This window comes from Dipodomys spectabilis, unplaced genomic scaffold (assembly GCF_019054845.1).
Source record: "Dipodomys spectabilis isolate Male_0828 unplaced genomic scaffold, ASM1905484v1 ptg000234l, whole genome shotgun sequence".
Lineage (NCBI taxonomy): Eukaryota > Metazoa > Chordata > Mammalia > Rodentia > Heteromyidae > Dipodomys > Dipodomys spectabilis.
The window spans coordinates 12,032,481-12,055,590 of record NW_024870911.1 but is presented as its reverse complement, the minus strand read 5'-3'; the positions used below and the strand labels follow the sequence as shown (position 1 = coordinate 12,055,590).

General features: G+C 43.2%; 1 protein-coding gene across 2 annotated transcripts in view; it reads right to left on the bottom strand.

Annotated features, from left to right (window-relative positions):
* Window positions 1-23,110, bottom strand: part of Gns (glucosamine (N-acetyl)-6-sulfatase) — a 53,371-nt gene that overhangs the window by 5,387 nt on the left and 24,874 nt on the right. The window contains exons 10-14 of one of the 2 annotated variants that reach the window (XM_042698980.1): window positions 19,239-19,340; window positions 16,058-16,165; window positions 15,603-15,713; window positions 13,925-14,085; window positions 10,252-12,855 (exon numbers count right to left, since the gene is read on the bottom strand). In XM_042698980.1, coding sequence (XP_042554914.1) covers window positions 12,777-12,855; window positions 13,925-14,085; window positions 15,603-15,713; window positions 16,058-16,165; window positions 19,239-19,340 — 561 coding nt within the window. In that variant the 3' untranslated portion in view covers window positions 10,252-12,776. Of the gene's footprint in view, window positions 1-10,251; window positions 12,856-13,924; window positions 14,086-15,602; window positions 15,714-16,057; window positions 16,166-19,238; window positions 19,341-23,110 lie in introns of those variants that run through there. The other variant, XM_042698981.1, reaches the window with a different exon arrangement.

Genomic DNA, 23,110 nt, shown 5'->3' with positions numbered 1-23,110 from the left:
GCAAGGTTCAGGGCAAATGTTATAGAATTTTGTTACTCGTTGATAGCTTTTTAGTCATTTTATTTTAATCATTCATTTTGGTATGTGCCGTCTTAGAGTACTACAAAAACCCTCCAACCTGCTATGGAGATGCTCTACCCTGAGTTATGCTCACAGCAGAAAATATTCTTATGTTGTACCTAACATGGAATTATTATGATTCTATACTTTTTGCTTTTAGTTCATGGCTCCTGGCTTGTAACTGCATTCCCAAGGGCAAGCCATAGAAACCAGAGATTGCTTTTCCCCAAGGCATGTTGTAGAAACTTAACTATCCCTTCCTTACTGGCTTGAAGATCCCCCAAAGAAATTTCTTTGGATTGTGAGTATAGCTTGGGGTAAGAGTGCTTGCCTAACATGTGGAGGGTATTTGGTTCACCTTTAGCACCTAAAGTAGCAGCTTTTATGTGTGATGCATATCATAAGACTCCCATTCCAGAAGTGGTTCTTCCAATACCTGGAAGAAAGGAATGCAGCTCTGAGAAGCCAACAAGAATCTGGACAGGCTTTGCTGGGTTTCTGCATTCAGTCAAACTCTTTTTGTCTCTTTTTATCATATTTCGACACTGCTCTCCCATCATGCTTATGAAATACCACAAAGCATCAGGTTAGAGAGCTCTCAGATATTTGCACAGGCAGAAGTTCCTGGAACCTGATGTATCTCACCTTGTGCATCTCTATTTGTGTCCTTTTTTTTTAATATACTTCATGTCAGACCATTAAACATAAACAGGAGTTGCTCCAAGTCCTGTGAGATATTATGTAATCAGCCAGTTGAATCTAAGGAAGCGGGTCATAGGAATCCTAATTTATTATGGTGAATCAGAGGTTCACCTGTTCACAGGTGAGTCAGCTTGTGCTTTCAGTTAGCATCTGGTATACAGGACACGTGTTTGGGGACTGAGTCCTCAATGTATGAATTAGATGAAAGCCTTGATTTTTGCTCTGGACAAAGCCTCATACCTTTTTTTGGTGGGGGGAGGGTGGAGGACGTGCTCTAGTTTCGGTTGATTTTTTTCTTTAATGTCATCCAGTTGTGAAATCCATACTATAACACTGCATTGAGATGCTGCCAGATGGGCCTAATGAGGGTGTTTTGTTTTCCTATGGGGGGCAGGGATACATGATTATACTAGTCAGTAGGGGTTAGCCATGTGCCAGGCATTCATATAAAATACTAAGTTACTCCTAGTGAGATAGCTAATGTTACTATCTCCATCTTACAGGGAGGAAATGCAGTGAGTGGCAGAGACAGCGTTGCCAGTGTCTCCATCTGTTTATGTCCTGCTATTTGTTTTTTGTTTTCTTTTGTTTTGCAACCAGGATGATTGAGTAAGTAAGTCTTATATAAAGTTAAGCTCAAGTTGGGAGATGGGGAAAAGCAATGGTTAGGCTCTATTGGGAGAGATTCAAGACAGAATGGGTTGCCACATTCTTTTCAGATGGACAATCTTCAGAACTACAGAGGTATTGAGGTTTTTTTTCATTTTGATAAATACTTCATATGATCCGAGGCACATAGGCATTGCACCTTTGTGTTTCTCCTCTAAGGGTATTCTGCTTTGATTTCACTGTATGTCAATGCTCAGAGACCTGTATAATTTGTCATGTTCTGGTGTATTTTAGATGTAGCTTGCATATATAAACCATGTGCCATTTATCTCTGAGCTTGGCTTACCTCACTTAACATGATTTGGTCTGGGTCCATCCATTTTCCTGCAAATGACATAATATTACTCTTTCTAATGGCTGTGTAAAATTCCATTGCGTATAGATACCACATTTTTTTTAATCCACTCATCTATTGTAGGGCATCTGGGCTGTTTCCATAGGTATTGAGTTTTGAAAGATTTTTTTTTTTCTTTTCCTGCACCAGAACTGGGCCCTAAGAATCAGTCCTTTTGTTTTGTTTTGATTTTATGATGGTACTGGGCTGTGGTGATACTGAATTCAGGGCTTCATGCTCTTGGCTTTTTGCAACTCTACTACTAGCTACTGCTGCTCTTTTTTTTTTTTGGGTCCGGTCGTGGGGCCTGAACTCTGGCCTGGGCGCTGTCCCTCAGCTCTTCAGCTCAAGGCTAGCGCTCTACCACTTGAGCCACAGCGCCACTTCCGGCTTTTTTCTTTTTGCTTATGTGGTGCTGAGGAATCGAACCCAGGGCCTCGAGCATGCAAGGCAAGCGCTCTACCACTGAGCCACCTTTCCCAGCCCTGCTGCTCTTTTAATAAGTGGTCTATATCTAATGAGTGTGTGTGTGTGTGTGTGTGTGTGTGTGTGTGTGTGTGTGTGTGTGTTTTAACAGCTGCAAAGCCTGGAATTCTATAAGCTAAAGGGATACAGATTGTACACAAAAACCTGTAAAGAGGCTTCAAGGCCCAGAAAGAACATTTTTTAATTTGAACTCAAGGGACTTGGCACTTACTTGGCTGGTGCCAAGTGTCTACCAGTTTTCATGGGAGATGGGAGTTAGCAATTAATCAGCAAAAACCAAGAGGATGAACTTAAGTATCCTGGATTTTACCTTCATCATTACAAGGAAAAAGACAAAATATCTTTATGTGATCTGTACCCATATGTGTATGACTCCTATAAATAGAATTAAGAATAGAAATTGTAGAGCGAGCCGGGGCTGGGAAGGTGGCTCAGTGGTAGAGCGCTTGCCTTGCATGCATGAGGCTCTGGGTTCGATTCCTCAGTACCACATAAGCAAAAAGGAAAAAGTCGGAAGTGGCGCTGTGGCTCAAGTGGTAGAGCGCTAGCCTTGAGCTGAAGAGCTGAGGGACAGCGCCCAGGCCCAGAGTGTAGGCCCCATGACCGGACCCCAAAAAAAAAAATTGTAGAGAGAGCCATAGCATTTGTTAGAAAAGACGAGATGTCACAAATCAATTATTTTAGCTTCTACTTTAAAAAAGAAGGAAAAGATAACCAACACACACACACACACACACACACACACACACACACCCTAGAAAAAGTAAAGCATTCAGAAGAAAGATGATAAAGATCAGGGAGGAGGTTGATAAAATTAAAAAATTAAAAAGCCAGCCCTGGGAGGAAAGACTCATCTCCAATAAACCACTAGAAAACCAGAAGTGGCGCTGTGGCTCAAGTAGTAGAGTGCTCGCCTTGAGCTGAAGAGTACAGGGACAGTGCCTAAGCCCAGAGTTCAAGCCCCACAACCAACCAAAAAAAAAAAAAAAAATCAATGAAAGTAAAGGTTTCTTGAGACGATAACGGTTAAGGAACCTCTAGCCAGACTGATCAGGAAAGAAAGGGAAGACAGTGCAAATTACCAATATCAGGAACAAGAGAGGTGCTTTCACTACAGATTTCACATTGTGTTTGCTATGCTCATATTTTAGGTCCTCAAATTGAAATGTTTCCTTTAAAAATTACTATTTTGACCAAAGGTGAGTTCTCTTACATGTTTTGTCTAGCTTCTGAAAGATTTGTCAAATGTCAAATGTCCTTGCTGATGTTGATTTTCTATGGAATCTACACTTTAGTTATCTGCAGTATATAACTTCAATACATACGATCATACAACATTTAAGCTTATCTTCACATTGTAAACGCAGTAAAGAGTATGCTATTTTGTTTTCTTTCAGTGCTAGACCAAGTGCTCCACCACTGAGCTACATTCTCTAACCTGGAGAATATATTTATTTTAATGAGAATTATGATTATGGAACTTACTGTAATAGTACTGAAGAACTCAGTATATTGTTTCATGTCCTTGTATTTTGTGATAACTGTATTCTTAGAGCCCTCCCTTTAAAAAATGTTTCGTTTGTTAGTTCTACTGTTTGTGTGAAAAGAACTCTGAGCTGCTTAATTTCAGTCATTCAGCAAATATTTATAAGCCACACCGTGCTGTTAGGACCTAGGGAGATTAAGCGAGAGTCATGGATCCTGTCTGTCTCCATGGAAACCAGAGTCCATGTATATAGCACATTGCCAATTGTCATGGAGATAACACTCAAGGTGCTATGTGTGTATAACCTAGAAGATTATGCACACATAGCTTCCTCAAGGAGGAGAATTCAGAATTTATGGGGGCATCTGCATCAAGGAAACTGGTTTCTGAGGTCTTTTGGGGGTAACATATTTTGTCAAGGGCACTCTTTCTGTTCTTTATTATAAAAAACCTTAAGGCTAAAGCTTTCTCCCTTTGGCAAGGATGGAGTTAAAATTTACAATGCCAACTACTGGGAATCTAACTCACTTTCTTTTTCCCTGTGAAATGGAGGGGGACGCACTGATTTGCTTATGGCACAGCTGTGGCTAAAACAAGGCAGTGAATGTAGTTACCTTGTATACCGTCAGACCTGGATGGTAAATGACAGTTTCTAAATGCACATTCTTGCCAAAAATGTCCGGACCTCCTTACTGATTGGGCTGAAATACTTGCCTCTCATGCTGGCACTGAAATTCATCTAGATGTCAATCTGGGTGTTAGTTTCTAAGAGGGGCCTTTTTCTAAGCAGTATCTATCTATCTATATCTGTCTAATCTAATCTATCTCTATATTTGGTTTAAAGTATTTTATTTTTAAATTTTAAAAATAGTGCTTTCCCATAATTAAAACCTTTTGAACCAAAAACATGTCACTTGGATTAAACTGCTTTTGGCAGCCTGTAGGATTGGATTTTATTAGATTTATTTTATGGCCTGCCTGTCCTGCTTCACCCTTCCCCTGACATGCAAATTCTTTCCTTCCCTGCCAGCCAGGCTAGGGGGTGATCTGCTTAGTAGTTCTTGATTTCTGATGTGGAAGGTGACACACTGTCTTTTGTTACTTTTTTTTTTTTTTTTTTGGTGCTCGGCATTCCCAAGGCCTCATGTGTGCTAAACCCATGCCCTGCCACCAACCCGCACCCCTAACCTAAGTTTAAATGATTCCCTAAACAGCATGTAAATTTCATGCAAACCTGTTTGCATGAAATGGCTAAAAGAAAGCAATGCTTCTCTTCATTCATTTTGAAAAGCTGTGGATCTTTGTTTTTTGCATTTCTTTTCATGCTCACTTTTGACTTGCTGAATTTTTGATTAGACATGGTTGAGGTGGAAGAGCGAAGTGCCTGCTAAATTGGCAGTGGGCACTGCCAATTGCCTTGATTTGGTTTTAAAAATGCATGCTTGCAGAAGGAACTGGGAGTTAAAAACAGAACACTGAAGGTTATAGAGCAATCAGTAGGCCAGAAAAAATCACATAAGGCCTTCCCTTAGGCTGCACACAATAGTCACAAAATGTCTTTCTTCCTTGATAAATTAGAACCAAGGAATGCTGTACAGCTGGGACTGTGTTGCCCGGGCGGGCTCATGAGTCTAAAACTCAGTGTTAAGTGACATAGACCAGAGATGGCTGTGTGTAAGTGTGGCCTGGAGGCCCGGACCTTGGTCTCTAGTCAGTGTTTTCATGCATTGTAAAATCTCTCCAGATGGTTGTCTCCTTGGAGACCAAACCCTATTTTCTACTCTCTTCTGCTTTTCTCATAGTTGTAGGAGTGGTTTATGGGAGTAAATATTTCATAAGACAGATCTGGAAACAGCCACTTGGACAATTTGGAGACAGGACAAAGCTCTCTGGGCATATCCTAAGTGCAGCCCCTGCAGTCCAGGTTCACCTCTGGCTGAACTTAAAAGCAGGACTTTGATGGCATTACAGAAAGAAGGCAGAGGGCCAGGATGACTGGGGCTGGGGTTTTTGTTACCATTGGGCATGGCCCAGTGGCCCACATTCTCCGTGAGCATCTGGAAGAGTGAGTTGAAGGCCGACGGCTGTCTTTGAGGGATGACTTAGAATTATTCATTCTAGATTACACGACATCACGTAAATTGTGTTGATTTCAGGCTTAATCAGGTTGCTGCTTACTTTACCTAGGAGATAGGGAAGACAGGGCTGGAGAGAAAACTATACAAAGCAGCCACCTTCCTAGGGACTTAGGCAGGACCAGAATCACTTGTGCTGCATCGAAGCGGCTTTCCCAGAGCTGAGAGGAGGCGAGGGGAGTGGAGACAGCAGGTGCTCAGAAAGCAAGCCAGAATCCTGGCATGTTGCAGCTGCTAAAGGGCTGCTTTTCTTCCCCCGCACCAACTTCAGGGAGTTATGGAGACCCGCTGGATTTGTGACTAGAGCCTACCAGCCAGAGGAGCCTATTAAAATATTTTCCAACAAATGCTGAGGACATTTTGGCAACCATTCCACAAAGAAGCTTCTACTTGGGCTGGGACCAAGTGTGTATTTATATTTTTTGGATATATATTTTGGATATTTGAGTATCTTTGGATATGTTTTCCCTTTTGGAGGTGACCAGTGCCAGGTACCTGTAAGTTCAATGGGTTTTGATAGGAAGGCCTGTTTCATTTTCTCCCTTGATAAACCTGTTTTAGTTTTTAGTCATACATTGCCCCAGATAAGCTTAAAACACCATTTGCTTTATTAGTATGTTCCATGGGTCAGGAGTTTGGGAGCAGCTCAGCTGGATGGTCCTTACTTGGGAGTTTCTTATAAAATTAAAATTGTTGAAGTGCCGCTGTAGCCCAAGTGGTAGAGCGCTTGCCTTGAGCTGAAGAGCTGAGGGACAGAGCCCAGGCCCAGAGTTCAAGCCCCACAACCGACAAAAAAATAATAATAAAATTAAATTAAATTAAAATTGTTGACTGGGACTGCGCATGCCTGATTATGTGTGCGCATGCACACGCGCATATGTGTGTGCACAAACACGCATGTCAGTATTGGGGCCTTATGCCCTCCTCACTCAGCATTGTCACTCACTACTTAAGCCGCATCTCCGGTTGTAGCTTCTTGCTGGTTAACTGGAGAGAAGCTGGATTTGTCTGTCGTGGATGACACTGAATCATGATCCTTAGATCTCAACCTCTCCTGAGTAGCTGGGATTATAGGTGTGAGCTACTGGTGCTTAACTATGTCCAAACCAAATCCAACTTAAAAAAAAAAAAAGCTTAAAGCTAGATAATGAAATTCTAATTTGCTTTGTGAGCTTGGGTAAGTAAGTTGACGGGTAAAAACTTGTTGGCATGGGTAAATCCTAAGGAAAAATGAGTTTCAAGTCTCTCTTTGCTCTCTGTATCTTTTGATGGTCTATCATCATGAGAGCAACATAGATTTTGGGTCTCAAAGGCAGGTGGTTTTAAAATCTCACCCCCCCCCCCCCACTTTTTTTTTTTTTTTTTTTTTTGCCAGTCCTGGGGATTGAACTCAGAGCCTAGAACTGTCCCTGAGCTGCTTTTGCTCAAGGCTAACACTGCCACTTGAGCTATGGCACCACTTCTGGCTTTTGCTGTTTATGTGGTACTGAGGAATCGAACTTCATGCATGCTAGGCAAGCACTCTACCACTAAGCCACATTCCCAGCCCAAAATCTCCCTCTTATTTTTCTTTTTTCTTCTTTTCTTTTGGGTCCGGTCGTGGGGCCTGAACTCTGGGCCTGGGTGCTGTCCCTCAGCTCTTCAGCTCAAGGCTAGCACTCTACCACTTGAGCCACAGCGCTACTTCTGGCTTTTTTTTTTTGCTTATGTGGTGCTGAGGAATGGAACCCAGGGCCTCAGGCATGCAAGGCAAGCACTCTACCACTGACCCATCTTCCCAGCCCCCCAAAATCTCCCTCTTAAAGACTCAGTTTAGACTGGTTGCTGGTGGACCCCAGTAATCATAGCTACTCAGGAGGCTGAGATCTGAGGGTCATGGTTCAAAGCCGGCCCAGGCAGTAGTGTCTGTGAGACTTTTTTTGGGGGGGGGAGTCTGGTCGTGGGGCCTGAACTCTGGGCCTGGGCGCTGTCCCTCGGCTCTTCAGCTCAAGGCTAGTGCTCTACCACTTGAGCCACAGCGCCACTTCCGGCTTTTTTCTTTTTGCTTATGTGGTGCTGAGGAATCGAACCCAGGGTCTCAGGCGTGCAAGGCAAGCGCTCTACCACTGAGCCACCTTCCCAGCCCCTCTGTGAGACTCATCTCCAATTAACCACCAGAAAACTGAAAGTGGTGTAGTGGCTCAAAGTGGTAGAGCACTAGCATTGAGTGAAAAATCTCAGAGACAGCACCCAGGCCATGAGTTCAAACCCTCCCCCCCTGCCGCCAAAAAAAAAAAAAAAAATTAGTCTATGACCATCTCATTGGTTTATTTGCGGAGGGTGGGAGTGAGGACGGGCTATGTATCTGAGTTTGTCTTCCTGCCTTTTTCTCCCCAGTGCCTGGATTATAGGCATAGACTGCTATACATATTGTCTTGCATATTGATTCCCTGGCTACTAGGAGAGGTCTCGGCCGATGTTTACAGCTTGTGTCTTTGGGGCTCGTCTGTTGGCTCAAGAGACTTCATTATATACATGTACATCCTTTATATCCAGTGGTATGGTAGAGAAGGCGCAAACGGATGAATTCTATAGAGAATTTAGTTCTACAGGACAGGGTACAATCTCAGCAGGAATAGGTGGGTATTCTGACTCAGCAGTCTGTACGTAACTCTTACCAGTGTGAATATTTTCTTTGCTGATGGTTTGACACTGTGATAGAATTTCCTGTATCCACAATGTTGAGACTCTACCTTCATTTTCTCTAGTATTTAAAGGACTGGATAGCTCTCAAAAATAAGTCTTGAGCACCAGGCAGTGATCCATACCTATAATTTAGCTTCTTAGGAGGCTGAGACTTGGAGGAATTCATTTCAAAGTCAGCCTGGGCAAAAAAAAAAAAAAGTCCCCACAGGTTCCAACTAACCAGCAATATGCTAGACTGGGGTGTGGCTCAAGTGGTAAAGAGCCAGCCATGGAGCAAGCACAAGCCAAGTGATAGTTCAAGGCCCTGAGTTCAAGCTCCAATACTGGCACACACCTCTACCAAAAAAAAACAAAAAACAAAACAAAAAAACTAAGTCTGATCTAAATTTTTTGGCTAATGTTCGCCTTTTCTTCCTTCCTTCTTCCACAGTTTTGGCCTTCTTGAAGTCTAAAAGGCCAATGTCACCTCTTCTAACCATGACAGCTACTATTTTGGGCCCATTCTAGTTTTCTAGCCTGTCTAGACGGAGGAGAAGCATCTAGCTACATTGCTACTAGCCAGCAGCAGCCCCTGTGCACATTCTTTCTGGGTAAGTCAAGACCACAAAGCTCAGAGCACTCTATCCAGGTCATTTCTCTGGATTGTTTTCATTAACATGTCTTCTGATTGCTGCAAAACCATTGGCACTCAAGCCCAGCATTCCCTTCCTATAACAAACTCTGTGTGTGTGCAGGGTTGGACTGTGCATCATGCCTGCAGGGCTTGGAGTCAAGAATGATCTTGCTCATGCTGCATGCTATGCTGCGGTAGTTCTTTGTCTTTAACCAAGGAGCCCGTTAAATTGTAACAGGCTAACTGGTTAGGCTATAAGGATAAACCTCAGAGAAATTACTTGTTTTTCTATAGGAACCTGGCAGCATTTAATCTTCTACTTCACTTATGAGCCGGGAGGTCTGAGGTTGGCAAATTGTGGGCTACTTGTTCTTGTAGTTTTGCTGGAATAGAGCCACACATGCTTATTTACATATTGTCTGGAGCTGTTTTGTGCCACAACGGCAGTTAAGTAGTTGGGAGAAGACCACATGGCCCACAAAGCCTGCTATATTATTCATCCCTTTAAAAAAAAGTTGGGGGGTTGGGATTTAGCTAGTGGGGAGCACTGGCCTGGTGCAAGGCCTGAGTTCAGTCTTCAACACTTAGGGGGAGGGGAGAAAGAGTTCTGACTCCTGAAAGGTGGCATCTTTCATTTAGGGCCAAGGATCATAAGCCTAGATAGCAAAGCAAAAGTACCTGCAAAGGGGAGCTTAATCTACCTGCTTGAAAGCAGGCCAATATGAGTTTTCTCCAGAGAGCTGAAAAGGAAAAATGATTTATCAGGAAGGATTTTCTTACATAGTGCTCCATTCAGTAAGGAGTGCTCCAATCAGTAAGGACCACGGACATAAGAGCGGCTCAGGCAGCGACTACAGAAAGTGATGAGGAAATAGCCTGTCTTCTCTTGTGAGTGACAGCATTAAACAGCAGATCTAACAGTGTTGCAGCGATTATCTGGTATGCATGAGGTCCTGGGTTAGATCCCACGCACCACAAAAACAACAACAATAGAAAACAAAACAGAACCATGAAGTAGCATCAAGGAAAGCATCATGTCAGAAATAGTACTTGCGGATCAAAACAAAGGACACATTCCCAGTAGGACAGAAATAACTTTTAATTCATTGAAAAGTGCAGCAGTGAACAGGGTCCATTGAAGGGCACTTTCTAAGTGAAGTGACTGAGATGACAGAGCCAGGGCAGAGTAACTTCTGGAAACAGATGATACAAACAGGAACTTACAGTATTCACTGAGGACAGAGTGGAGGTAAAACGAAACCCAAGCACACCCATTCAGTCCACTGGGAGGTCAGCTGGAACTACTCTTTGCTTTACGGATCATGGGCTACCTTCTCTTTTTCCATTAAAAAAAAAAAAAGAAAAAGGACTAATTCCTAGACACTTAAAAATTTAAGAACATTTCTCATGGATTAAGGTATAACTTGCATGGTTAGCCTTAGTATTTTGTACAAAAGTCCTAGAATTGTGAATTAAAAGGTGTCTGCAAAAGCACCGTGTGTCAAATTCAAAGATGCTCAAAATGTGTCCCTATGCCAGGAATGGTGTGAGGGAGAGCTTTAGAACAGGAAATCTTGTAAGGCAAAAGAATCTCTTCATTCTGAATAGTTTTATGGTCTTCTAGTCTTAAGGTCACCAACAGACATGGACCTAATCTTACAAGGGAAAATTAACAAACTCCAAATCAGCACAATTAAAAGAACAAGGTTGGACTCCTATAGCTGGTCCCTGGTACATAAACAGTCTGGAAACACCTGTGCATTTTTCAGTCTGTTAGGCCATAAATTGAGGTCTCTTCACTCAAATCTCAGGAAATATACTGGAACTGAGAGAGAGAGAGTCAGAGAGAGAGAGAGAGAGAGAGAAAGGGCTTCGGTGCATCCAGCACCCGCATCTGCTGCTGAACGTAAGAGCAGTGTGGCCGATACTCCTGTCACTCTTATTACTACATTTGCTTTCTGGAACCAGCAGCCCAAAACTGAGTAAGGTGACATCATAGCCCAAGACCTGGTAAGAGTTGTTTCTTTTTATTTGGGAATAACAGTGGTCAACTTTCATTGATGTTGAAGTTGACTGAGAATGTTAAGAATCAAAATGGAGAATAAAACCAATAGCATATTCAAGTCTACAATTTACTTTTAGTTACAGGATTGTTTTTAAACATTTTTCCCCCTTAAAGAAAACACAGTAGAAATGTTCAACTCATTTTTCCATTTACCTCTGGATACTACCACAATTGCTGGGGTCTTGAGAGGTAAAGGATTAAACCCAATGGCTGCGAATGCATCATGGCCATTTAGCTCGAGAAGTGGCTTATGGCCTTGTCTTTTTAAAAAAAAAAGAGCTTAAAGCTCAACAGAAGGCAGTAAGTAAAGCTAAAATCACTTAAGTTGAACTGGTTAGAATCCATAGCTCTTCCTTTTCCTCTGCTTTTCCACCAGTAATTAGCCTTTCTATGAAGATGTTAGAGATAGACTGGATCTTCAAGCCAAGACACATAAATGTTCTAAACAGCAAAGAGCACAAAGGACCTGATTTCACAGGGGAATACTAACTGGAACCCTCATTATTCAAGAAAGGATGAACCTATCTGAAAGGCAAGAAGGATGTGGGATAGTTCGTAATTGCATCAACTATCAGAAATGGTTCCATCTTAATATAAATGGCGAGAACAATAGTGAAAAGAAGGTAGCAACAATGCCTACAGCCGGCAATGTCATGCAGGTTCTCTAACGGTACAGATGCCAACTCATCAACTCAAGAGCCTTACCTATCTCCCAAAGGTCCTCAGAAAATAACTTTTCCCAACTCGTGGCAGTTTTTGCCCCCTCCACTGCTCAATCTCAGCCACTTTGGAGGGGGAATATCTTTAAAGAGACATTTTCTCAGCACTCCAGGCCTGACAAGCATTCCATAGGCTTGGCGGCCACTGGAAAGCAGGTGGGTGTCACTTCCAGGAGCTACTTGGAATCCTCCTCTGCCATAAGTCTGCTGCTGTTGGTACAGCACCAGCCCAGAATTCCAAAAACCAACAGAATGAATGGACAGATTTGCCATGCTGATTGAGTTTATAAACAACATACCCCTACTTATCGGCTCAAAGGCTCTGTTTCTAATCGGATGGTTCAACTCTAGTGGTTATTTTTCAAGCCACATGATGTTAGTATTTTTGATGGTGAAGTGGTCAGACTGAAATGCTATGCAGGTCATGTGATATTAGGTGCGGCTAATTACCAAAAGGTTTTCTTCTTTTTTTTGCCCTAAAGTATTGCTATTTACCTGAATAGGTTTATCAGTTCAGACTTGGGCCACGTGGGGAATGATCAGAACAGTGGTCCCGGGTCAGGAGGGACATGGTGACGACAGAGACCTCAAAAGTGCTCGTCCACTTAGAAAAAAAGACCAGGGTCGGCCACTGCTGACACAGGGGCAGCTTCACAGTTTAACATGTCACACAAGTCAGCTATCAGGCGGGCTCTTTCAGGACTTAAAATGGCCAGTCCAGAGCTCTTCCAGCATGGTCTCAAGGAGCTATGGACACCCACTAAAATCACTTCATGAGAAAGAGGCGTGCAGGGATCCAGCGGCAGAGGCTGGGCACAGTCGCTACAGAAAGTGTTTTGAGAACCTTCGCCTCCGGATGCTGCCATGGTTGCTGAACATGAGACGGGGATCAAACCTGTACCTGGGGATCATGAAAGGAAATGGTCACATGCACTCTAGTTACTGAATATTTCAGCAGAGTATTATTTAGTACTTTGGTATTAGTAATAATAATAGCAGGAAAAGCTATAAAAGAAAGCACTAGAATTGAGCTGTACAAATTTATATGGTACAATTTGTTTTTGTTTTTTTTTTTACATGTGTACACATAATCATCTAGGTTTTTGTTGCTCTATGGTGCTGGGGATTAAACCCTGGGCCTTGAACACTGTAGGCAAGCCCTCTACCACCGAGCTACTTTGCCAGCTCTCATCTTGTTTTTGTGTCTTACAATCTATGTCTCTGGCTGTACATACACTATTTAAGATTAAACAATAACATCTCTAATAAGTAGCCTATCATTCAATTTCTCTACTCATTCTCCTACATTTATCTTTAGTTTGCAGTGAAGATAAAATCGGACATGAAGATGGCTAAATACGTTATAACCTGGAGTATCTCTTCCCTCTGTCTTTAGCACCACAGTGTGGAACTAAAGTCACCCTTCTCCAGTGACACTCTTCATACTCTTCAAGCATGAAACATGACATGGTTCTTGCCACAACGATCGGGACACACAGGGTGCTGACACTGACAGTCCTGATACAGATGGGGCCCAGGGTAAGAGGAGCAAATCTCACCTGGCAAGTGTAGGATTATGCAGTCCAATATCTGATTTTATATCTATCTTCATGGGTATTTAATACATGAAATTTGCTGGTCACCACTCAAGTTTCTCTATTTGGGGCTCGGGAAGCATGACGTCTTGGGAGCTTTAGCACAGGGCAGCACTGGGTCCAGGTTCACTTAAAGAAGCCCAGGTGCTGCCACAGCAGGAGAGGATCTGGGGAGCAGCACTATGTCTGTGGCCGAAGCACCCGCTGTGAGGAGACAGCTGAGGGCCAAACAGCTTATTTCCCCAGCATCACAGGCAGACACAGCAAAGCACAACGAACACAGCCCAGCTCAGACCAGCCAGACTCCCTTTGACTTCCAGAATAGTGTGACCCCTGGAGACAACCCAGCCAAGAAACGGAAGACAGGAAACTTACCCAGGGTCAAAAATTCCTGGAGTGCGACAGGTTGGCCCAGAACAGGACTGTAACATCATCAACCGGTAGTTCATCTTTCCTAAAAGCTCTGGGTCTATACTTTTAGCGATGTTAGTGATTTGGTCTGGGTCTGCAGTCAGATTATAGACTTCCACAAACACCTAGCAGCAATGAAAGAAAAAAACAAAAACAGAAGTTGAAGAAACAACTCCTAAGGCAAGTTATTTCTGAAGAAAGAAGGAGGTAAGTGAAAAACTAAAAAGCCAAAACCCAAGGCCCAGCAAAACATCATCTGGTCTAAAGATATTCCAAGAGCCAAATTGTGCACTTGGGATGACAATGCATTTTGCATTGCTTTGGGTCTACAGCCTGGTGCTGGAAAAAAGCTAGCTATACATGCTTGCCTTTGGGCCAGCAGTAGGTGAAACATTACCTACCTTCTGTAATCAGAGCAGAGAGCAGAAGGCAGGCCCTCAATGGAAGGTCTCAGAAACCAGACTTTGTAATAAGGCCACTGAAGTACAGTTAACATTAGAAGGCTTTTACCTTATAGTTGTGTAGTTCAAATGAGAATGACTATGGAAGTGCCCCAATTTGTGTTAGACACACATTGTTTTCCTACTTTAAACAGTAGTTGGGGATGCTTACCACCAATCAGAGGACACATGTTTTTTTGTTTTTTTTTTTGTTTTTGGATCCGGTTGTGGGGCCTGAACTCTGGGCCTGGGTGCTGTCCCTCAGCTCTTCAGCTCAAGGCTAGCACTCTACCACTTGAGCCACAGCGCCACTTCCGGCTTTTTTCTTTTTGCTTATATGGTGCTGAGGAATCGAACCCAGGGCCTCAAGCATGCAAGGCAAGCTCTCTACCACTGAGCCACCTTCCCAGCCCAGAGGACACATGTTTTAACTCTTAACCTTACACATCTAGTTTCAGAACTTCACCCTCTAATTAATATGCTGACTAATATGATTGGAGCCAGGTGACAAGCAAAGAAGGTGGTGCTCGGTGCCGCCTAACAGGACTTTCTCACTGGTAGGTATCCAGCTGATAACCATTATGAGGAGTTTAGTGGAAGTGCTCTTGTTGTTCCATGAGCTTTTGGCAAAAGGAAGAATGGGCCTGGGACAGAAAAGCATCTGCTCCCCATGGTGGGATGGGAACTGCCAGATGCGTAGGGAGCATAGGCTGCTAATGGCCTGCAGTCCCGAGGGATGGAAGCATCTTCCAGATAACCAGTATTGACCAGTGGAGGCCAAAACCCACCTCCCAAGGCTGCGGCTCTGGGTCTTTGTCACCCTCTCTAATCTACAGAGCGACACCTGAGGGTGTGGAGTGGGGACACGAGTTTCTGAATCAGTCAGCAGCTCCTTAGCTTCCTAGGAAGCTCAAGTAGTACACGCTCACCCTAACTACGGGGGGGGTGAAGCTGGCAGTGCAGGCGGGGAGCACTGTGAGTTCCAGTGAACTGGGCATCGAAAGCAAGCATCCTGTCACTGATGTGAGAATTGAGGTGTGGCCTTATGAAATTCTGTGTTCTTGACAGAAGGAAAAAAAGTAAAAGTGTAGAGAAGAGACATATCTTCCCCCTGGGAACTGCTCTTCAGCCCCCGAGTCCAACCAACAAAGCCTGAGGATGAGGAAAAGGAGGTGGGGGAGACAGGCAGATGCCATCCTTACCTCCTGGTCATCAAACTCACAGTACTGCAAATTCCACAGTGCTGACACTGTCCTCACACACGCGTATGTATTATTGTAAGCATCTTCACATACACAGTCTGGGAAACATTGCTGTAGGGAGATTTTAAGGTTCAATGAAGATTGTGTTTCCATAGCAACAAAAACTTAGTTGCCTACAAGGACTAAAACTGGACACAGGATTGTGGCAGTCACGTCATGGGTGGAAACCCCATCTTCATCAGATTCCGCTCCTAGTACTGGGAGAGGTAGGGAGAAGGGAAAGGGAACTACTAAGGTAAGAATTTGGGCATGTGGTTCCATAACTTGGAAGAACTCAAAGTGAACCTTCTGATAATGGGGTGACTAAGGACTAGCACCCTAAGGGTTTTAATACTTGGTGCATCTAATTAGCACCTTGCTGTGTTTTTGGTGAGCCAATGTAAGCTGCTACTCACAGACACTCCAGGACTCAAGGAAGGACAGGTTGGGTCAGTGACATTCCGGCCTTCTCCTTGATATTCCACCAGGACATCTGATCGCCATGTCAAATTACTAGCTCCTCTCTAGGAAAAAAGAGCAAAGGTGGTTTCTGTGAGGTATATAGGCTAGGCTGTGATGTCAAAAATGACAAAGTTTCTAAGAAACTGATAAAGGGGTTTGGGGATAAAAGGAACTGGCTCAAGAGAATGGCTGATGTGATGCATATGAAAGCTACTGAGTATCAGGTTTGGTATTTACAGCTTTTCAAGTGATGGGCGAAAGCTTTGAACATTTAATAGTTCATTCTCAAGACAACTTCTGTGAAGCTAGCCAGGAAACAGAAACCAACAAAGTAACTCAACAGGAATCAGTTACTGGGTGCAAGTTGTTTGAAGTCCAGATTAGACTGTGCTTTTTAAAACCACTTATAATCTCTAAGAACTGTTCTAAACGACCTAATAGACAGGAGGACAGAAACAAAACGAAACAGACTGGAGCTGCACACGAGCCACTGTGCCAGGTTCCTGGGGGCTCAGAAGGAGGGTACTGTGCACATTTGTAGTATGGAAGGAAAGAGGAGGCAGCACTTGAAATGCAACACTTTAAGACAGGAATACAGATGGTGAAAAAGAGTAAGAATCTAGAACAAGACCAAGCTTCTGGATCAAAAGCACATGAATATCTTAGCCTTGTGAAACTTAGCTTTCGTATGCAGTCAAGGTGGTAAGGTGGACTGGGACCCACACAGGACAAGGCCCTGAATATTAGGCTCTATAACTAATAGCACACAGACTGGGCACAGTGGGAGTACCTATAGTCCCAACTACTTGAAATACTGGGTCAGGAGGATCAGTTGAGCCTATGAGTTTGAAGCCAGCTTGGAAAACATACTGAATGCACCTATCTTATAAATCAATGAGTGAATGAATGAATGAATGGTAGGTGATAGGGCAGAATGGGGGGAGGTGTTTTTTGTTTTTTGCTGTTGTTTCTTCCTTTGCTTGGTACCAGGGATTGAACCCATAGTCTCAAGTGCTTAACAACTGAAGCTATCGCCCCCAGTCCTGGAACAGGAGTTGAGCAGGGATTTCACACAATTAAGACTGTGCAGCAGAATCTAGAACTGGAATGGTAACAACTCAGGAAAACCTGGTTAGAAGAGGCTTGATGTGAGCCAAAGCCTTCCTTCTCAAAGGTCAGGTGGGAACCTGTTTGAACTGCACAATCTCAGGCTCTACTCTGGCTGAGAAGGGTCATTCATTCATCCACTCATTCAGTGGTGCTGGGGATCAAATCAAACATGTTAGGCAAGTGTTCTACCAGAGGGCCTCTTCCTCAGCCCTTATTTCAGTCCTGATGAGCCAAAAAAAAAAAAAAATCTGTGTTTTTGTTTTGTTTTTGGTGTTGGTCCTGAGAGCTTTTTGTGCTCAAGGCCAGCACTCTACCACTGGAGCTACAGTGCCACTCCAGCTTCTTTGGTGGTTAATTGGAGGTTAAGTCTCAAAGACTTTCCTGCCTGGGCTGGTTTTGAATGGAGATCCTCAGATCTTAGCTTCCTGAGTAGCTGGAAATGCCAGGGGTGAGCCACTGGCACCTGGCAAAAATCTGTGTCTCTATAAGAGCCTCAGGTGATTTGCAAGCACAGTAAAATCTGCAAAAAAAAACCAAAAACATAAAAAAACCCACCATCGGGCTGGGAAGGTGGCTCAGTGGTAGAGCACTTGCCTTGCATGCCTGAGGCCCTGGGTTTGATTCCTCAGCACCACATAAGTAAAAAGAAAAAAGCCGGAAGTGGTGCTGTGGCTCAAGTGGTAGAGTGCTAGCCTTGAGCTAAAGAGCTGAGGGATAGCGCCCAGGCCCAGAGTTCAGGCCCCACGACCGGACCCCAAAAACAAAACAAAACAAAAAAAAACCCTACCACCACCACCACCACCAACAACAACAAAACAGTGGTTCTGGGCACAAGCAGCATCAACAGCATCTGAGAACTTGTGACAAATACACATTCTCAGCTCCTGATGATGTAGGGATCACAAGATCCCCTCAAGCCTTTCTGAAGAGTATTAGTTTGCAAACCATTACTTCTAAACACTAATGCAGGGGAGCATAGTGAGGAGCAGTCACTAGCTTTTATTTTTTTATTGTGAATATATTGTACAGAGGGGGTCACTAGCTTTTAAAAGGCCTTGACTGCTAAGAAAGGGGAGTAGGAAAGGAACTACTTCCTAACTCACTGTTAGCAATGAAACCCGAACAGTCCTTAGAGGTTCAGCAGCTCCTCTTCCTCCTTGGGCGCTCACAGTTCCCTCCCCACCAGGGGCTGGGAGACCAGAAAGCTTATCTGCCATGCAGATAAGCACCCTGGAGCCCCACTCTTGAGTGTCAAGTGTTCAGGAGAAAATGATACCTATGAAGTCTAGAGGAGTGGCTCTTGAACATTGTTATATAATAAAATCAACCTGGGAGCCTGCAAAGTCCCAAGGGCTGGTTATAGGCCTTGCAATTAAGTCAGACTCCTGTTACGTTCTCATCTATCTTTACTCCCCCAAATAGGCAAGTTTTCTGAGAATGATTTCTCAGAACAAATCCATCCAGAATATTCTGTGGTGTGTCTTGCTAAACTAGCCTGCTGACAGGTTTTACTGCTTATACCACTACGAACAGTGTATTAACAGTTTCCAATTCTTCAGACTTGTACAAATACTGGGTAAAATCTTTTTAATCTTTGCTAGGTCATAAGGGAGAAAGTTCTCCTTCGGCTAAGCATTTCTTTTTTTTTGCATTGACTCTGGCCATTTCTAAGTCTCCTGAGTTGAGTTTTCACTTTTTTTTTTCTGGCCATTTCTGGAGGTTCATTTTTGCTTCCTAGAACTTACTTATTTTAGGACTATCTATCCTTTTTCACATGTTTCTAGTATTTTCTCAATTTTCACCTATCAAGTTTGTTTACGGTGGTTTTTCTGGGAAGACAGAAAAATGCTGAAGTTTACACATGGTCCAGTCAGTCTTTTTCCTCTAGAAAACTCTTTCTACCCACAAGATCAGAGAAGAATTCTGTTCTCTGTCCCCCTGTTGGATAGCTTTAAGATTTAAGTCTTCACATTCCTAGAATTTATTCAGTTTCAGCTCAGTGTTGACTGAGAGCCTTGTACTCACCAAAATGGGCAAGAAGGACATTCCATCCATATGCGTCTTATTCAGGTCATAGCCAGCAATGTCCAAAATTGTAGGACCCAAGTCAATGTTGGCCACGAGCATCTATGAGAATGAGGAAATAACAATCTAGTAATACAATTGGGCCCATTCCCTTCTGTCATCCATACTAAAGCTCTTATTCCCACAACTTCTCTGAGACAAGGAACACTCATGGCTCATTCTCATTTTGATTTTACAGTTTCATATGTTCAAATATGACTTAAAAAGGCAAAATGAAAAGTTCTCGCTGTCACTGACAGTGTAACTCACTGTCACTGGCCAGAATATAGTCAAATCAGTTCACTAAATTTGACTTCATGTGGGCTCCTAACACTTTTTAAAGCTATAAAGTTTGGGGGGCTGGGAAGGTGGCTCAGTGATAGAGCGCTTGCCTTGCCTGCATGAGGCCTTGGGTTCGATTCCTCAGCACCACATAAGCAAAAAGAAAAAAGCCGGAAGTGGCGCTGTGGCTCAAGGGGTAGAGCGCTAGCCTTGAGCTGAAGAGCTGAGGGACAGCGTCCAGGCCCAGAGTTCAGGCCCCACAACACGACCCAAAAAAAAAAAAAAAAAGCTATAAAGCTATAAAGGTTGGATAGTTGCTACCAAAGAAAATGACCAGCCCTTTTATTGCTTTACAAAGCAATAGAATTGCTTGAAAATAAAATTGAAAAAAAAAAAAAGATTTCCTATTAGAGCAGGGCGCCGGTGGTTATATCCTATAAAGACAGCTACTTGGAAGAATGGGAGGATTGGAGTTTCAGACCATCATGAGCAGAAAGGTTTGTCAGACTTCTTTTCAACTCATAGCAGGGTGCCAGTAGCTCAAGCTTGTAATCTAAACTTCATGGAAAGATGATTGGAAGGATCAAGGCTCTAGGCCTACCTGGGAAAAGTAAGTATGTTAGACTCCATCTCAATAAGGGGAAGCCGGGTGCAGTAGTGTGCAGCTGTCATCCTAGGAATGGGAAGCCTAAAATAGTCAGACCAAGTTCCAGGTACGCACCTAGGCAGGAAGGGAGACCCCCATCTAAAAACTATCCAGTGAATAACAAGCTTAGAGGCTCAGCAATAGAGAACCAGCTAAGTAAGTATGAGGCCCTGAGTTTAAGCCCTAGTACTGCCAAAATGAAAGTTTAAGGGTTTTTGTATGTGTATTGTTTTTGTTGGTCATAAGCTTAAACTCAAGGCCTGGGCACTGTCCTTGAGCTTTTTGCTCAAGACTATAGTGTTCTACCACAACTCCATTTCCGATTTTCTGGTGGTTAATTGGAATTAAGAGTTCCATGGACTTTCCTGCTCAGGCCCCACTTTGAACCGTGATCCTCAGATCCCAGCCTTCTGAGTAGCTAGTATTACAGGCCTAAGCCACCAGAGCCCAGTTCTAAAAAAGGTTTCATTAGGCTTGGCTCAGCAATAGAGGACCAGCCTAGCAAGTATGAGATCCTGAGTTTAAGCCCTAGTACTACCAAAATAAAATAAGTTTTCATTAGGCTTTTCTTGTTGTTAATTTTTTTGAGACAGGCTAGACTTGAACTCAAGCTTGCAACAAAACCTCAAAGGCTGCAGGAAACTTACTCCAACTATATATCCACAAAAGTTTCCTTAAGGGAGGTGGGGAGGGAAGGGATGGTAGAGGAAAAACAAAGGAGGGGGTAACAATGCTCGATAAGAAATGGACTCATTACCTTACTCATGTAACTATAACCCCTCTGTACAGTATCTCTACAATAAATTTTTTTAAAGTTTCCTTAAATTGCATAAAACAGAACCTTTAAACAAAATTCTAGAACCTAATGGCAGTCATGTATTTATACTTTGCCATATTTTCTTGGCTTAGTAGACTTACTTTTCCCTCTATGTACAATGCCTCTCCAGGGTTTAAACCAGCACTGTCTGTCTTTCTGACTGTCTATCTATCTATATGGGGGTAAATACATAATAACCATATTAGAATTAAAAAACAATAAAATTATATATATATACATACATACACACATACATAATTTAACCCAATATACAACATTACTATTCCCACAGGCAATAAGTATGAAAAAAAGAATGAGATTCTGTATCTGTTTTAACCCATCTTACGTTTTACATGATAATGTTTTCATTTGAGCTATCCACGTCTCATTGCTCAGCCCCAAGACTGGAGGCCACTGCAGTGGACAGAGGACTGAGTAAAACTTTTCTGGCTAAGTTTTGAAGCCACCTGGTCACCAGGTAGAAAAGCCTGAGAATGGTGAAACGAGTGGGTGGGGTGAGCACATGCAGGAGTTAAAGTTTACTGAGCTCCCAGTCTTCCATATATTTTAGGGTTATTCTTATATATTCCTTTCAGCAATCCTGGGAAGCAACACTTCATTTTGTAAGTAAGACATGAAACAAAGACCCTATAATCCTAGCTACTCAGGAGGCTGAGATCTGAGGATCTTGGTTCAAAGCCAGCCTGGGCAGAAAAAGTTGCTGAGACTCTTATCTCCAATTAACCACTAGAAAACAGGAGGTAGCACTGCGGCTCAAAGTGCAAGAGGTCTAGCCTTGAGCTCAGGGACAGCAACCAGGCCCCAGAGTTCAAGCCCTACAACCACCGACAACAACACAAGGAGTAAGTATAACGAAGTTAACAGCTTGTAACTGGACCAACTATCTTTTGCTGAGAAGAAGTAACTATTTGCAATTGTTGAGGAAAGTTGAAATACTCGAGGAGAGGCTAAAGACATAAGAAAGGAAGAAAGAAAGAAAGAGAGAAAGAAAGAAAGAAAAGAAAGAGAGAGAGAAAGAAAGAAAGGAAGGAAGATAGGAAGGAAGGAAAGAGGGAAGGAAGGAGAGAAGGAAGGAAAGAAAGGAAAGAAGGAAGGAAAGAGAGAAGGAAGGAAGGAAGGAAAGAAAGAAAAAGAAAGAGAAAGAGAAAGAAAGACAAGAGATAGGGAGGGAGGGAAGAAGGGAGGGAGAGAGAGAAAGAAAGAAGGAAGGAAGAAAAATGAAAGCAAGCAAGCAAGCAAGCCAACTAACCTGTCACTTTTAATTGAAACACAAAATCAAAAGCCTACCTATGAAAGGTAAGGGGGCATCTTCAGAGCATTGTTGGGCAGGGGTCAGGTTTCTTGATGGCCAGGATAGCTCTCAGAGGAGAAGTGATATATATCCTGGCTCTGAATCAATCTGTACATCTCTCCAGCTGTCAGAAATTGCCATTCAGTGGAGATAGTTCAGGGACAGGCAATTCCACAGGTCACTAAGAAAGAAACCCTCCAGAGCTAGGTCTCCAGGGGATTATACAAATCCAGTTCCAACCAAGTTCCCCGGCAAAGTGAGCAGCCAGGAACAGCCATCAAGTCTGGTATGAGCAGGGTAGAGATAGCCACAGGAAACGAGAGTCTCTAGAGAGCCTATAACTTGACTGGAGTGAAGCCAATTACACAGGCACTACTGATGTGTCTAACGCAGTTTTATAAGAAAAAGGGTAAATACCAAAATGACAAAAGTCCCCGGAGATATAAAACAATGACTGCCACACAACAAAAACGGCCTCAAGGACCAGCAGCTGTGTGAGGGGAGGCTTTTTTGTTTTGTTTTTGAGACAAAGTCTCTCAGTGTAGCCCATGCTGGCCTCTTACTCACTGTCCTCTTGCCTTAGTCTCCCATAGGCTGGGATTATAGAGATGTGCCACTATGTCTGGCTGATGGGAGACTCACGTAATTCTCCTGTTAGGATTCAAGTACACACACATTCTGATCAGATCAAAGCCCCTGAGAGACCCGGAACATGAAACTGAGGGGTTTTATGTAGCTTCGGTAGCTGTGGAAGAATGCCAATATTTGTAATTACT